Raw genomic sequence first — 13,837 nt, 5'->3', positions numbered from 1 at the left:
TATCTATTCTATTCCTTTCTCCCCCATGTGTTTATCCAGCTTCCCCTTAAAGGCATCTGTACTATTCGCCTCAACTACTCCTTGTGGTAGTGAGTTCCACGTTCATAGAATCATAGCATGGTTACAGCAGGGAAGGAGGCCATTCAGCCCATCGAGCCCATGCCGGCTCTCTGCAAGAGCACCCCAGCGAGGCCCACTCCCCCACCCTTTGCCCGCAGCCTCAGGTACTTAAACCACTCTCTGGGTAAAGAAGCTTCTCCTGACTTCCCTGGTGGATTTATTAGTTACTCTCTTATATTGATAGCCCTTAGTTCTGGTCTGTTGCCGTGGGACGTTATTATTACATTGAAGGCGCTATATAAATATACGTTGTTGTTGTTGTTGCTAGGGAGTCTTTGGAGAGGGTCTGATGACGTCACACACGCACACCTTTGCGCCATTACGTCACGCAGACTGGCTGGGGCTTGACGTCACGGTCGAGGCGCGGTGCAGGCCGGGATGCTGGAGGAGCGGTCGGCCGGCGGACTGGGGCTTGACGTCACGGCCGGGGCGCGGTGCAGGCCGGGATGCTGGAGGAGCGGTCGGCCGGCGGACTGGTGACGTGTGCGGGTTTGACACCATGGCCGACGGGAGCAGACAGGCCAAGCTGGCGGCCGCCAAGAAGAAGGTGAGCGAGCGGATCAGTGAGACAGGGGCGAGGCGAGGAGTTGAAGATCGCAGCCGGCTGCCTGAGCACCGTCGCGGGAATGAAGGCGGCCGGTGTTCGTACCTGAGGCCGAGGCCTCGTCGTACACTGACAGGCCTCTCTATCTCTCCCCAACCCCTCCCCCAGCAGTCGGAGTTACCACGTCTCCGTCCGTCTGACGCCCGGGGCCGCGTCGGCTCGCCGGGGAGGGCAATCACGCGAGTCCCAGGACTCTGCGGTCCGCTCGCTTGACAGTGTTAAATCCCCCGCCCCGGTGGTCGGCAAACGAGCCCCACGGGCTGGTGTTCCTCAGATTGGGAAGCCGGGAGCAAATCGTATTTCCTTAGGAAGGAAGAGAGAGGGGAATAATGGGAGTTCCAGGGACCCCCGGAGCTGCAGGAATGTCCCTGGCACAGGTGCCAACTTCCAGCTGCTGGCCGGACAGGAGCCAGGAGTTCGGAGCTTCACATTATTTCGCCGAGCTGCTTTGCAAATGTGGACCTGCGGTAATGTTTGAGGACGAGGAGGCGGCTTGAGGATCATGGAGAGGAGTTCAGTTCCGGCAGCTTTTCTTCCCTTTATGATGGTTTCCCATGGCAGAATCCATGCACATATTTTTACTTGCAAATATTTTTTATCTGACGCCAATAGTTGTGCTCTTGGCTAAGAATTAAATGGTAGCAAAATGTGCAGTAAAATGTAAATTGTTGAAGAAATAGAATACTGTTTTTATAGGGGCAAAAGTCTCACAAAGCAGCTTTGTAACAACAACTTGTGAGGAGCAACTGGGGACCTGGTGTAAGAACTTGATCTGTAGAATATTGATCAAAAACCTGTGCTCCTCGGTTGTCTAATGACAATCTAGTGACTATCCTCTGGGGAGGAGAGAGAGAGAGGTAAGTGGGTCTCTGGGGGTCAAATTGGCATAAAGATCATATACTTCGTGAGAGGAGATTGGAACAGAGTTCATTTTCTGTGGCAGAATACTTCACGCAGGCAAATCTGCACCACTTCAGGCTGCGATTGATGTTTGAATCAACCAGCCTGGCTTCCTTGATGGTGATGACCTGTCACTGTGGTTAGCATTCTTCCCACTTAACTGCAGAAAGCTGTGCAAGTCAATGCTTGGCCTTAACCAAGTGAATTCCAGCAGTATCTCTGTTTACGGCCATAGGTATGGGGAGATGGTGTATTCCATACAAGGCAAACAAATAACTACTTGTGTGGATTTTGCAGACTCTTAATCATAGAATCATAGAAATTTATGACATAGAGGCATTTCGGCCCGTCGTGTCTGTGCCGGCTGAAAAAGAGCTATCCAGCCTAATCCCACTTTCCAGCTCTTGGTCCGTAGCCTTGCAGGTTACGGCACTTCAAGTGTATATCCAATCCCATTTACAATCTAAATACTAGTTGTATCAGTGCATGCAACATTTGCAGCTAACTGAGGTTGTGGATTAATTGTATGCTCAAACTCAGGTAATACATTGCCTGATTTATGGTTTATACAGCACATTGTTCAGACATGACTAGATTTTGTTCCCAAAGAATGAATTAACAGCTGTAATTGCATCAACAGAAGATTGTACTCTGAACTGCTATGTATAAGTTAAATGTTAAGGGAACTGTTTGTTCATTTGTGTCTGTTCCCATTTGTACATTTTTTGGGTAAATTACTGGCTGCAGGCAGTCTGGGAACAGGCATTTTGTTAATCTCGCTGACATCCTGGAGCTTGCTCCTGTAGTGTAAGACTTAACTTTTGTGTTCAGACCCCGATACTTACAGATCAAGGTCAAACAAGATCCGATCAAACGGTAGTTTATTGAATTCGATCAATAATATTTGCAAAAACTATGCACTTAGCTATGCATTATTTTGCAGTATCTGTGCCCCTGCACGCAGTATCTGTGCCCCTGCACGCGTTTGGCCAATACCTACAGTCGCCCTCAGTTGATCAATCCGAGTTGGTTGTAGGTCAATGGGTCCGATTCACCCGGCAGGATCCTGTCTTTTTCTTGGCTGTGTTTCCCATCTGTGTCTAGAGTTCAGAATTCATTACTTTTTATAAGGTCTCTGTGCGCACGATCACTCACTGATCTCCTCAGAAATGATTTGGTTACCTTTGGTCACCTCACATTGTGTTCTGGTTCCTTGATTAACTGCCTTTTCACAAAGTCCACAAAGTTCAATTAAGCCAGACTGTTTGCATCGCTTCAGGGTTTTCGCCAGCCTTATGATTTAAAAAAACCCATATTTCATACAATCCTGCCACGTCTCTTTACAGTAGTTACACAGCCACGGAGTGCTGCCCACGCAATGTCTTGAATAATCTAATGAGTAGGACATTTGATACTGCTGCAGGGTGAATTCTACACACATCCTCAAATAAATTTAAAACATGCGCGTAAGGCCAGTGACACACTACATCCTAAAAATGTAAAGTTCCCTTTCAAGCAGAAGCTAAAGTTGTGCTACTACTAAGATGGAGGGATGTCACGTTTCCTTCCTTCCCAGTTAGTTCTCTGGATGAGCAGTCCTGATCGTGACTCCAAACATTTGTTATTGCTTTAAGTATCTTGCCCATTAAATGCTCAGGTTAATTGGTTAGAGTATAGGCTGATGCTGTTGAAAGAATATGCTGATCCAAGTTGTCAATTGTTGATTATTACTGGATAAATGTGAAGCGATTGTTATGACCGCCACTGAAGATTAATGGTTATTATAGATTAACATGGAGTGCATGGTTATTGCCATGTGCCATGACGACCACTGTTGCCAATGCTATTCCTAGAGTGGAATAAACCCACTCCTAATAATCTCAACATTATATGTAATATGATCACTTTGAAATTTTTAACAACTACAACTTGTATTTATATACCGCCTTTAATGCAGTAAAATGTTCCAAGGCGCTTCACAGGAGCGTTATAAAACAAAATTTGACACCGAGCCACACAAGGAGCTATTAGGGCAGGTGACCAAAAGCTTGGTCAAAGAGGTAGGTTTAAAGGAAGAAAGAGAGGTAGCGAGGCGGAGAGGTTTAGGGAGGGAATTCCAGAGCTTAGGGCCTTGGCACTTGAAGGCACGGCCGCCAATGGTTGACTGATTAAAATCGGGGATGCTCAAGAGGCCAGAATTTGAGGAGCGCAGAGATCTCGGAGGGTTGTGGGGCTAGAGGAGGTTCTGTGTTTCCAGATGGTTTGTCTGGTTCTCTTCAGTCAATTTTTGCCCCCAGATCTCCATTATGCTGAGTGTCAGTTACCCTGTACAGTCATCCATAAGATACAAGTGCTCAATCGGAATAGGTGAATTATTGTAGTACCAATGAACTTTAACTTGAGATTCGGACAGTGTCAGTCATGGTGAACTGTGCTGTTTAGAGGGTTGAGAAGATTTTGTTTAGCAGTGACGTTTTTATCCAGTTGACCTTCGGGGTTCTGTGTTAAATCATAGCAATATACATTTGTTTCCTTGTAAGCAGAAGCTAAACTGTGCTGTAACGGAGGGAAGTCACCTTTCGCCTTTTCCTAGTTAATGTTCTGCTTCAACACCATTTCAAACATTAGTTATACATTATCTGTCAGCCTTGGCTCAGTGGTAACACTCTTCCATCTGAAATTTGTGGGCATATAACCTGGACTGAGACATCAGTGCAGTACTGAGGGAGTGCTGCACTGTCAGAGGTGCCTTCTTTCTGATGAGATGTTCTGGGAAGGGCCCGTCTTCCCTCTGGGGTGGATGTAAAAGAGCCCACTGCACTATTTGAAGAGGAGCTGGGGAATTCTCCCAGTGTCCTGTGCAACATTTATCCCACAACCAACACTGTCAAAACATATAAATTGGCCATTACCTTATTGCTGTTTGTGGCACCTTGCTGTGTACAAATTGGCTGCCACTTTAGTGTACAAAACAACAGTGAAAACACTTCAGAAGTGATTTATTGGCTGTAAAGTGCGTTGGGACATGATGGGGAGTATATAAATGCAAGTTTGTTCTTTCCATATAGAAAGAGGTGCTTTCATTTTTTAGTGTTTGCTTTGCTGCTTTTGCTTTCTTGTGCCACCAGGAGTGTCCCAGTCGCCCGCACAGGGTTTCCTCCAGCTTGTGTACACATGATTAGACCAGGAGTACTATCAGTGTCCATATCTATTTCACTGGCTGATACAAGGAAATACAGCAGCTTCTGTAAAAGACAAGTCTCGGATTCCCCAAGTGTCAGCCATATCCCTGGCAGTAAGGTGCATCTGTAGTCCTTCAGCCTGTGTCCTCGGCATTGAATCACTGCAATAGTGGGTTTATTGCCTGACCATCAGGAGTTGTTGTCCAATCTGTTTAAGTTTAAATCATCTGTTTCCATGGTAGTTAGTGCAGGCATCATGGAGTACTCTGCTCACCTCGCCCCACGATTCAGATCCTATCAAATGAGTTATTTTTGGAAGCCGACTGTTTAAGCAGGAAGTTGAACTGTTCATTTGAATAGTTGACGAATATAACATACTTGGTCAACAAAGGTGGTGCAGTCTCCTGTTAAGTATCAAAAGCTCTTATTGCAGTGGCACCATGGGGATAGTGTGCTGGCGCTTTCAGTGCCTTGTGCCACAGAATGGTAAATTCACAAATGCAATTACTTATATCATAACTTTTTGACTGTATCCTTTGCGAGGTACTGTGGCAAGCTCTTCATACAGGGAAAAGAAAATCCAGGGAAGGGATTGCCAGCAGCTGGTTACACTTCTGTAACGGAAAAGTGACCTAAGTGACGAGAGGACTCGTGGTTTGTAACCCTGGAAATGGCAGCTGTTACAAATCTCCGGGATAGTACATGTATTAAGACCGTACTATTGCAATGCTGTAGAATTTGGCACATTTAATGTACCCAAACTTGGTTCACAATGACCACCTTGTTGGAATCCACTTGCGCTGGTGTGATGGTCTTCAAATCTGTTATGTTGGAAAAACAAAATTAAGTGAGAATTAATATTTCTGTTGGCATTTAAAAAAAAAAAAAAAAGTTCTCTCTCTCTCTCTCTCTCTCAACTCTGTAGTGAAAATATTTCCTCATGTGGAACTGACCTTTTGAAAACTAAGCTGCTTCAATATGCTAAATGATGTTTCTCCTTTAAAAGTTGAAGGAATTCCAGCAGAAGAAGACCCCCCCAGCCCCCTTGGGAGCCAAAAAGAAGAGAAGGACAAAAGAAGACGGATCTGAACCCGCAACAGCTCCCGTAGAGAATGACCAAGAAATTAGTGAGGTAAATTCCTCTGGATTTACAGTGCCATGGTTGGGGTTCTAGCTGTACAAGTATCCTCCAATGCTTCCTCAATATTCCCCCCCTTCCCCCCCCCCCCCCCCCCCCCACCCCCAAAAAAAAAATAGTGCACAGCAACACTCATTTCCATGTTTTAGCACAAACTGATTGCATCAAAGTCCAAATCTTAATCCTCGGCTTGTTGTCGCATTCATTATGACATCCTGTACATTGTCGATAGACGGAATGTAAATCATTTGGAAAATCTGTTCTGGGTTCCTTTCTGCCCCTTTGTGAAGTAGCTGCTGCTCATTCTAAACACTCTTTTTACAATTGCATGTAACAGTGGTTTACATTTCCACTGTGGGACTTTTTCTTTGCTGTGATTGTGTTTCTTAGACCACATGCTCCCAACATGTACTACTATAATATTAATCTGAGCTGTTTGATTGTCTTCATGTGACATTGCCTTACCAGTTGTTCCACACAGACCTCTGTTGGTAAGCCCTTCTGAAATCGCCACAAAACTTTTAAAATAAAACATTTTATGTCTACATTTCTAGGTTTTTTTTTCTTGGAAATGTATTTTTCCGTCTCCGATTTTTCTCCTCTGCCTTCTAAAGCCACTAAATCCTGCTGGGTCCAGATCTTCCACTAAATAGTCTTTGTTCATGTGTGTGCTTTCACAGTGAGCGTTGCAGGGTATTTGAGTTGGGGTGGGGGAAAGAGAGAGGTGGGTGTGGGATCCCAACATTGACACGTGCATGCTTAACCTTTTCCCCCTCCAAGCACAGGGGTGCTGAGGCTAATTGCCGTGGCTCTAGTGCAACCTCAGCCGCGACCAGCTCACTCAGCACAGCGGGGGAACTGAACCCGAGATCATTGCCCTACATATTCAGTTGTACCGCGCCCTTTTCCAGTAGAGCATCTTATGAATAATTAATGAAATGTGCATTAAGATTTTTTTTTGCAAAATAAACCGTTTCTGTATTAGCTGCTGTAACTTGCACTAATGAGTCATGTGGCTGGTACCATTTGGCTTGTTTTCTATAAATCTACCTGTCTTTGTCGCATTTCCTCTATAAGTGAATCAGAAGGTTACATAACGCCTGGAAACTGCAATGCACTTTCATTAAACCCTCCAGTTTCTGGTATCTACACAAAACACAGAAGCCTTTTGGAGTTTGGTGATGGTATATATTGATTAGATAATTGAGCACTTTCTCACTTCTTTAATGAGGATAGTAATTATGTTGCTAAAAGTTAAAATGGGCGGTTTGTTAAATCATTTCAGTCTCTCTTTCCACCTTCACATATTCTGCTCTCTGAAATGCAGGATTTCTCCCTATCTGGTCAACGGGGGTGTGCAGCAGCAGCAGCTATTCCAGGCTGACCCTCCTGATGCCCTAAGGCTGTCTGCTTAGCATTCAGAATTTTTTATTTCCATCCCTCGCTGACTTTTCAGATATGAAAGAGCTTGGATTATAGGATAAGATTTTCCACCGTTGACTGTGACTGGGTATAAAACAATCTAACCCGAGAGATTATACTACGAGAGCCATTGAATAGAGCAACAGTATTACAAGCAGATGTACGTTCCTTATCTTGCGTATTATATTTGTAGCATAGTGGAAAAACGAAATTGGATGGGGCTGTTGTGCCTGGGTTTTAGCTGTAAAAGCATCCTTGACTAGAGATGGCCCTGGAAATAATCATAGAATCATAGAAATTTACAACACAGAAGGAGGCCATTCAGCCCATCGTGTCTGTGCCGGCCGAAAGAGATATTCAGCTTAATCCCACTTTCCAGCTCTTGGTCCATAGCCTTGTAGGTTACGGCACTTCAAGTTCATATCCAAGCACTTTTTAAATGCGATGAGGGTTTCTGCCTCTATCACCCTTTCAGACAGTGAGTGCCAGACCCCCACCACCCTCTGGGTGAAAAAAGTTCTCCTCAACTCCCCTCGAATCCTTCTACCATTTACAGGAAACTTTGTGCTATCCGGCACCGACGGGACCGAGCTGTTGCCGTTCCCTCAAAACTGCCGGACACACCAGCGTTAATGTTGAAGCATACGGAGCTTTTCATCTCCGTATCTGACAACAAACACTGTTGCTTAGCAACAGCTTCTAAACAATCGGCCAGTACCTTGGAAGCGTCACTGTAGCTTAGCAACAGCTTCAGAGAGACTTTCCAGAGACTGACTGTTTGGGGAAATAAAAAGCCACGAGAAGAAAAAAAACCTAACAAAAGGGCTCCTGATTTTTGCCGGTGGCTCGAGCTTGCCGGACACTTAGCCTCCGGATAACACAGCGTTTCCTGTACTTTAAATCTATGCCATCTGGTTATTGACTTCTCTGCCAAGGGAAATAGGTCATAGAAACATAGAAGATAGGAGCAGGAGTAGGCCATTCGGCCCCTCCAGCCTGCTCCGCCATTTAATGAGATCATGGCTGATCATCCAAATTCAGTACCCTGTCCCTGCTTTCTCCCCCTATCCCTTGATCCCTTTAGCCTCGAGAAATATATCCAACAACTCCTTGAATATATTTAATGAATTGGCCTCAACTGCCCTGTGTGGCAGAGAATTCCACAGGTTCATCACTCTCTGGGTGAAGAAATTCCTCCTCATCTCAGTCCTAAATGGCTTGCCCCTTATCCTTAGACTGTGACCCCTGGTTCTGGACTCCACCGCCATCGGGAACATCCTGCATCTTGTCTGTCTAGTCCTGTTAGAATTTTATAAGTTTCAATGAGATCCCCTCTCATTCTTCTAAACTGTAGCAAATACAAGCCCAGTCGACCCAATCTCTCTCCATATGTCATTCCTGCCATCCCAGGTATCAGTCTGGTGAATCTTCGCTGCACTCTCTCCATGGCAAGAACATCCTTCCTCAGATAAGGCGACCAAAACTGCACACAATACTCAAGGTGTGGTCTCACCAAGGCCTTGTACAACTGCAGCAAGACATCCTTGCTCCTGTACTCGAATCCTCTCGCTATGAAGGTCAACATAGCATTTGCCTTCTTAACCGCCTGCTGCACCTGCATGCTTACCTTCAGCGACTGGTGCACAAGGACACCCAGGTCTCGTTGCACTTCCCCTTTTCCCAATCTAGTGCCGTTCAGATAATAATCTGTCTTCCTGTTTTTGCCACCAAAGTGGATAACCTCGCATTTATCCACATTATACTGCATCCTTCCTATCCACTCTAACTAGGCCCCTCATAATTTTATGCACCTCAATTAAGTCTCCCCTCAGCCTCCTCTGTTCCAAAGAAAACAACCCCAACCTAGCCAATCTTTCCTCATAGCTAAAATGCTCCATTCCTGGCAACATCCTTGTATATCTCCTCTGTACCCTCTCTAGTGCACTAGTGCAATCACATCTTTCCTGTAATAGTTAAAATCCAGTGTGTCAAAAAAAGCATCACTTTTGCAGTAGAAATTTGAGATTTGTCGGTGTGCAACCGCACTCTATGTTTAAATTTTATGAACCTCTCTTGCCACATTTCTCCCCTACCTGCCTGAGAGCGTTGACTTGTTGCTGGGGTACAGTACTGTGCTGCCATTTGGCCTCTAGTACCTAGTTCAAATAGCCATTCTTCAATTTGCGAGCCTCGATGGTCACTGTTAGCTTTCTATTTGACTATGGCAGGGTGGGGAGGGGGCTGAGAAAAGTGGATTATTGCCGAACCTGATCCTGCCCTCGCCTGCCGTCCACACATGGGCAGTTCCAGGAGCCCTGGATAATTTTTTTTTTTTTTCTCCCCCTTTCCTTGATCCAGGGGTACGGAGGCCAGTTATAGACTGTCCCTGGCTGAGATTAGCAAACTAAGCAGGACCACATTTTTTTGATTCATTCACGGGATGTGGACGTCGCCGGCAAGGCTGGCATTTATTGCTCATCCCTAATTTCCCTCGGGAAGGCGATGGCCTTCTTGAATACAACTGTGTGGCTTGCTAGGCCATTTCGGAGGGCAGTTAAGAGTCAACCACATTGCTGTGGGTCTGGAGTCACATATAGACCAGACCGGGTAAGGGTGGCAGATTTCCTTCCCTAAAGGACATTAGTGAGCCAGATGGGTTTTTACGACAGTCACCATTACTGATACTAGCTTTTTTTTGAAATTCCAGATTTATTTAATAGTTTTGAATTTAATTTCCCCAGCTGCGGTGGTGAGATTTGAACTCTTATATCTCTGGATCATTGGTCCAGGCCTCTGGATTACTAGTCCAGAAACATAACCGCTATGCTACTGTACTGTACTTGTAATTTTCTTCTAGCTCAGCTACTCATCGTGTAAACTCATTGGACCCTTTGCTTTAAAAGAGGAAGCTAATTGTAGGAAGAACCGTCACTGATGGGTACTCACCCATGTCGTTCTCCTCAGTTTCCAGTCATTTTTTAAGTTGTTTAATTTCCGGGAGTCAACAGAGAAGCCCTGTAACTAAGGCTGTATGCTTTTAACAGGTGCTTTTTTTGTGCAGGAGTCTCTGAAGTTCTGCAACACTGCGGGACGCAGTGAATTTTGTAGAGTTCTTCTAAAATCATCAACAAAATTAATCAGCTGCTCGGCGTTCGCAAGTATTCTGTGCACAAATCGCACCCAGTGAAAAATGTACAGCCCTGCCTATAACTAAGTATTTGTGCAGCTTGTATGGCACACGCCTGATGGGGCGATGTCTTATGGATGGATTGTCATCCAGAATCTGATCCATGGGACGGGCCTCTTTTTCTTTCCTATCTTGCAGAGATCCAATTAAGGTTAAATATTGGTCTGCTTTCATTAAGCTCAGTGGAGAGAAGGAAAAAGCTTACCCTGGCCAGATTCTACAAGACAGATAAAAAGAGCCTCTTTCTATGGCGTGAACACAATCAGGAGGAACTGCATTGCAGAACAGTAAACATAAATAATTGTGGCAGTGTTTCTTAAAAATAATTAAATTATCAAATGGAACAAGAACATAAGAATTAGGAGCAGGAGTAGGCCATACGGCCCCTCGAACCTGCTCCCCCATTCAATAAGATCAGGGCTGATCATCGACCTCAACTCCACTTTCCCACCCGATCCCCATATCCCTTGATTCCCCTAGAGTCCAAAAATCTATCTCTCAGCCTTGAATATACTCAACGATTCCACATCCACAGCCCTTCAGGGTCGAGAATTCCAAATATTTATAACTGAGTGAAGAAATTCCTCCTCATCTCAGTCTTAAATGGCCGACCCCTTATCCTGAGACTGTGACCCCTTGTTCTAGACTCTCCAGCCAAGGGGAAACAATCTCTCAGCATCGACCCTGTCAATCCCCCTCAGCATCTTGTATGTTTCAATGAGATCACCTCTCATTCTTCTAAACTCCAGAGAGCATAGGCTCAATCTCTCTTCCTAGGACAGCCCGCTCATCCCAGGAATCAATCTAGTGAGCCTTTGTTGCAGCGCTTCTAAGGCAAGTATATCCTTCCTCAGATAAGTAGACCAAAACTGTACATAGTACTGAGTTATAAAGAAGCGGTTAACTCCCAGGTTTATTTGCAAATATTGAATTAATTTACATGGGCAATAAGCAGGCGTGCTGTGTTTAATGAGTGTTATTCTGTGCAGGGTGAAGCTGGGAGGGAACACATAATCACTCTTTTGGCACAGTTTGCATCGACCCAAACCAAACTTCCAAAGTTGATCCGACTTTTGAAGTTTGGATCATTAGGGACCTGAAGCATTTGGCTTTGTGTCCCTCAAGCGAGTGCTCGCCCCTGCCGGAAAAATATAACCGTCTCACACCTTCAAAATGATTACTGCTGTCGGTAATGTTTTTATTTAATTTAATGCAAGTGCATTTCTCTGTTTCAGGATGTTTTCTTTTGGCTTATAGTTGCCCTAAATTAAACATTGCGCTGCAGAGCTTTCTGAAGCGAAATCCGATTGTGTTGCTGGTTTTTAAAATGGCTCTGACACTGGAGCAGTCAGCAGATACAACTGCACTAGAATACGGGCCATTAAAACTGAAGACCTATGCAGATTATCAAATGTTTATCGAAAGAGGAAAGGAATGTGCAAAAAGTAATGAGTTTTACAGAATTTATGGGGACCAACATTTCTCTCATTTACAGGAAACTTTCTGGTATCCGGCACTGACGGGACCGAGCTGGTGCCGGTCGATCAACATTGCCGGAAAAACGAGCGCTAATGTTAAAACATACGGAGCTTCTGAGCTCCATCTGAAGCAATAAACCCTGTTGCTTAGCAACAGCTTCAAAACAGTCGGCGCAGCTTGCAAGCGTCTCTGTAGCTAAGCAACAGCTTCAGCGAGACGCTTGCAGAGCCAGGACTGGAGGAAAAAAAGCAACGAAAAGTAAAAAAAACTTATCTGAACCGACTCCTGAATTTTGCTGGTGGATAGAGCATTCCGGATATTTAACCTCCGGTTAAACGAAAGTTTCCTGTATTTTGAACAAAGGAAAAACTGCACGACTTTAATGTGATTAAAACTGTAGAACACGCCGACGGCACTAGTATGGAAACCGCGGGCAATTGAAACTCTTATTTAAAGGAGTGGGGTACTTTCTGGGTTCTTAACGGTTATTTATATGCATGTTTGGTAAATTTGGGCTGAATTTAAAAGACCCTCTCTCGATGATCTCGGACCCCAATTCCACTCCGCAAACGGGGAGTTAACAGTGCCCACAGCCCTATCTAACCTTTTTAAAATCAGATTTAAGGAAGTAAAATAAATACCGTGGATGTCTTTTAACACAAAAAAAAAGATGCTCCCTGCCCATGAGATTGCAAGAAAGTAAGATTGTAGTGTGTATCACTTGATCCATTTAATCTTGGTTTTGGTCTTGTTTGCTGGACACCCTATCATTTCTTCCTCTTTCTTTATCTCTGAGTTATCCCTGTCTCTTTACTACTGTTCAGATGCCCCTGCAGAACATTCTGAAGGTGCTGGTGGCAGACCGCAGTAAATCCAATGGGGTAACTCTGCCTTCATTGGACAGGCTGAAGGTGAGGTAGCTTTGGATGTAACCTATTTGTTTGGCTGGCTTGCTAGCGATGATGCATGCAATTTGTTTGGTTGGTGGGGGCGGGGCGGGTGGAGAAGTGGGAGACAGGGCAACGAACTGCTTCCTTTTCGATTTTGATGTTGCATGACTCCGCAGCTTCTGCCTGCTTCCTTTGTTCATACTTTAAACAAAGTTTTCAATCCAGTTGTTGTGACTTGTAACTTTTTTGTTCAGGAGCTGGTGTTGCCTCTGTGTGCATTCTGTCTGTGTTGCTCTACTGGCGCATAGTTCAAAGTATTGTGAAGTCGCTCTGTGTTCGAAGTGCAACAAAACGGTGGCATCGAGGATTCGTAGAATCATACAGCACAGAAGGAGGCCTTTTGGCCCGTCATGCCTGTGCCGGCTCTCTGAAAGAGCTATCCAATTAATAAAAATTGTTTTCGATTTGCATGCATATGTTCAAGAAAGTTTCCTTTTTGTTTGTGTGTTTTCGCCCCTGTTCTTCCTCTGCTAGCCAGGCACCTGGAAGCCTAAAGGGTGGTTAGGCTTCCCACTGTAACTGAGTGTCCTCTGTGACTATGCCTCCTATTTTTCCGCCTCTTCTCCTGGTTGGGAGGTGCAACAGCTTTGCTCTGTACCTTTCTGCCCAACACGGTTCAGATTGGGAAATGGACAGTATGGGACTCAAAACAGCTTCTGTAATTAATCTGCGGCCATTTTATTGTCCGCATTAATGATTTGTGTGCAGTACCCTACAATTAAAAGCAGCTGAAAGTGGGATAGCTCAGTGAGAAGAGACTTCACAGTACTTGAGGAATTTCATCTTTCCTTTTGTCTCCAATTATTTGTTAGGTGCTTGGCTGAATTTTGTCTCTGGGACAATTGAACCCAGCGT

General features: G+C 44.8%; 1 protein-coding gene across 1 annotated transcript in view; it reads left to right on the top strand.

Annotated features, from left to right (window-relative positions):
• Window positions 1-504: 504 nt before the first annotated feature.
• Window positions 505-13,837, top strand: part of golga2 (golgin A2) — a 100,082-nt gene continuing 86,749 nt past the window's right edge. Inside the window, exons 1-3 of the mRNA XM_085965416.1 lie at window positions 505-667; window positions 5,813-5,938; window positions 12,857-12,943. Coding sequence (XP_085821542.1) covers window positions 620-667; window positions 5,813-5,938; window positions 12,857-12,943 — 261 coding nt within the window. The 5' untranslated portion in view covers window positions 505-619. The remainder of the gene's footprint in view (window positions 668-5,812; window positions 5,939-12,856; window positions 12,944-13,837) is intronic.

Source organism: Somniosus microcephalus, chromosome 23 (assembly GCF_052327205.1).
Source record: "Somniosus microcephalus isolate GS21.2 chromosome 23, FLI_Smic_1.0, whole genome shotgun sequence".
In the NCBI taxonomy this organism is placed as follows: domain Eukaryota; kingdom Metazoa; phylum Chordata; class Chondrichthyes; order Squaliformes; family Somniosidae; genus Somniosus; species Somniosus microcephalus.
This window is presented reverse-complemented; position numbering and strand designations above follow the sequence as displayed.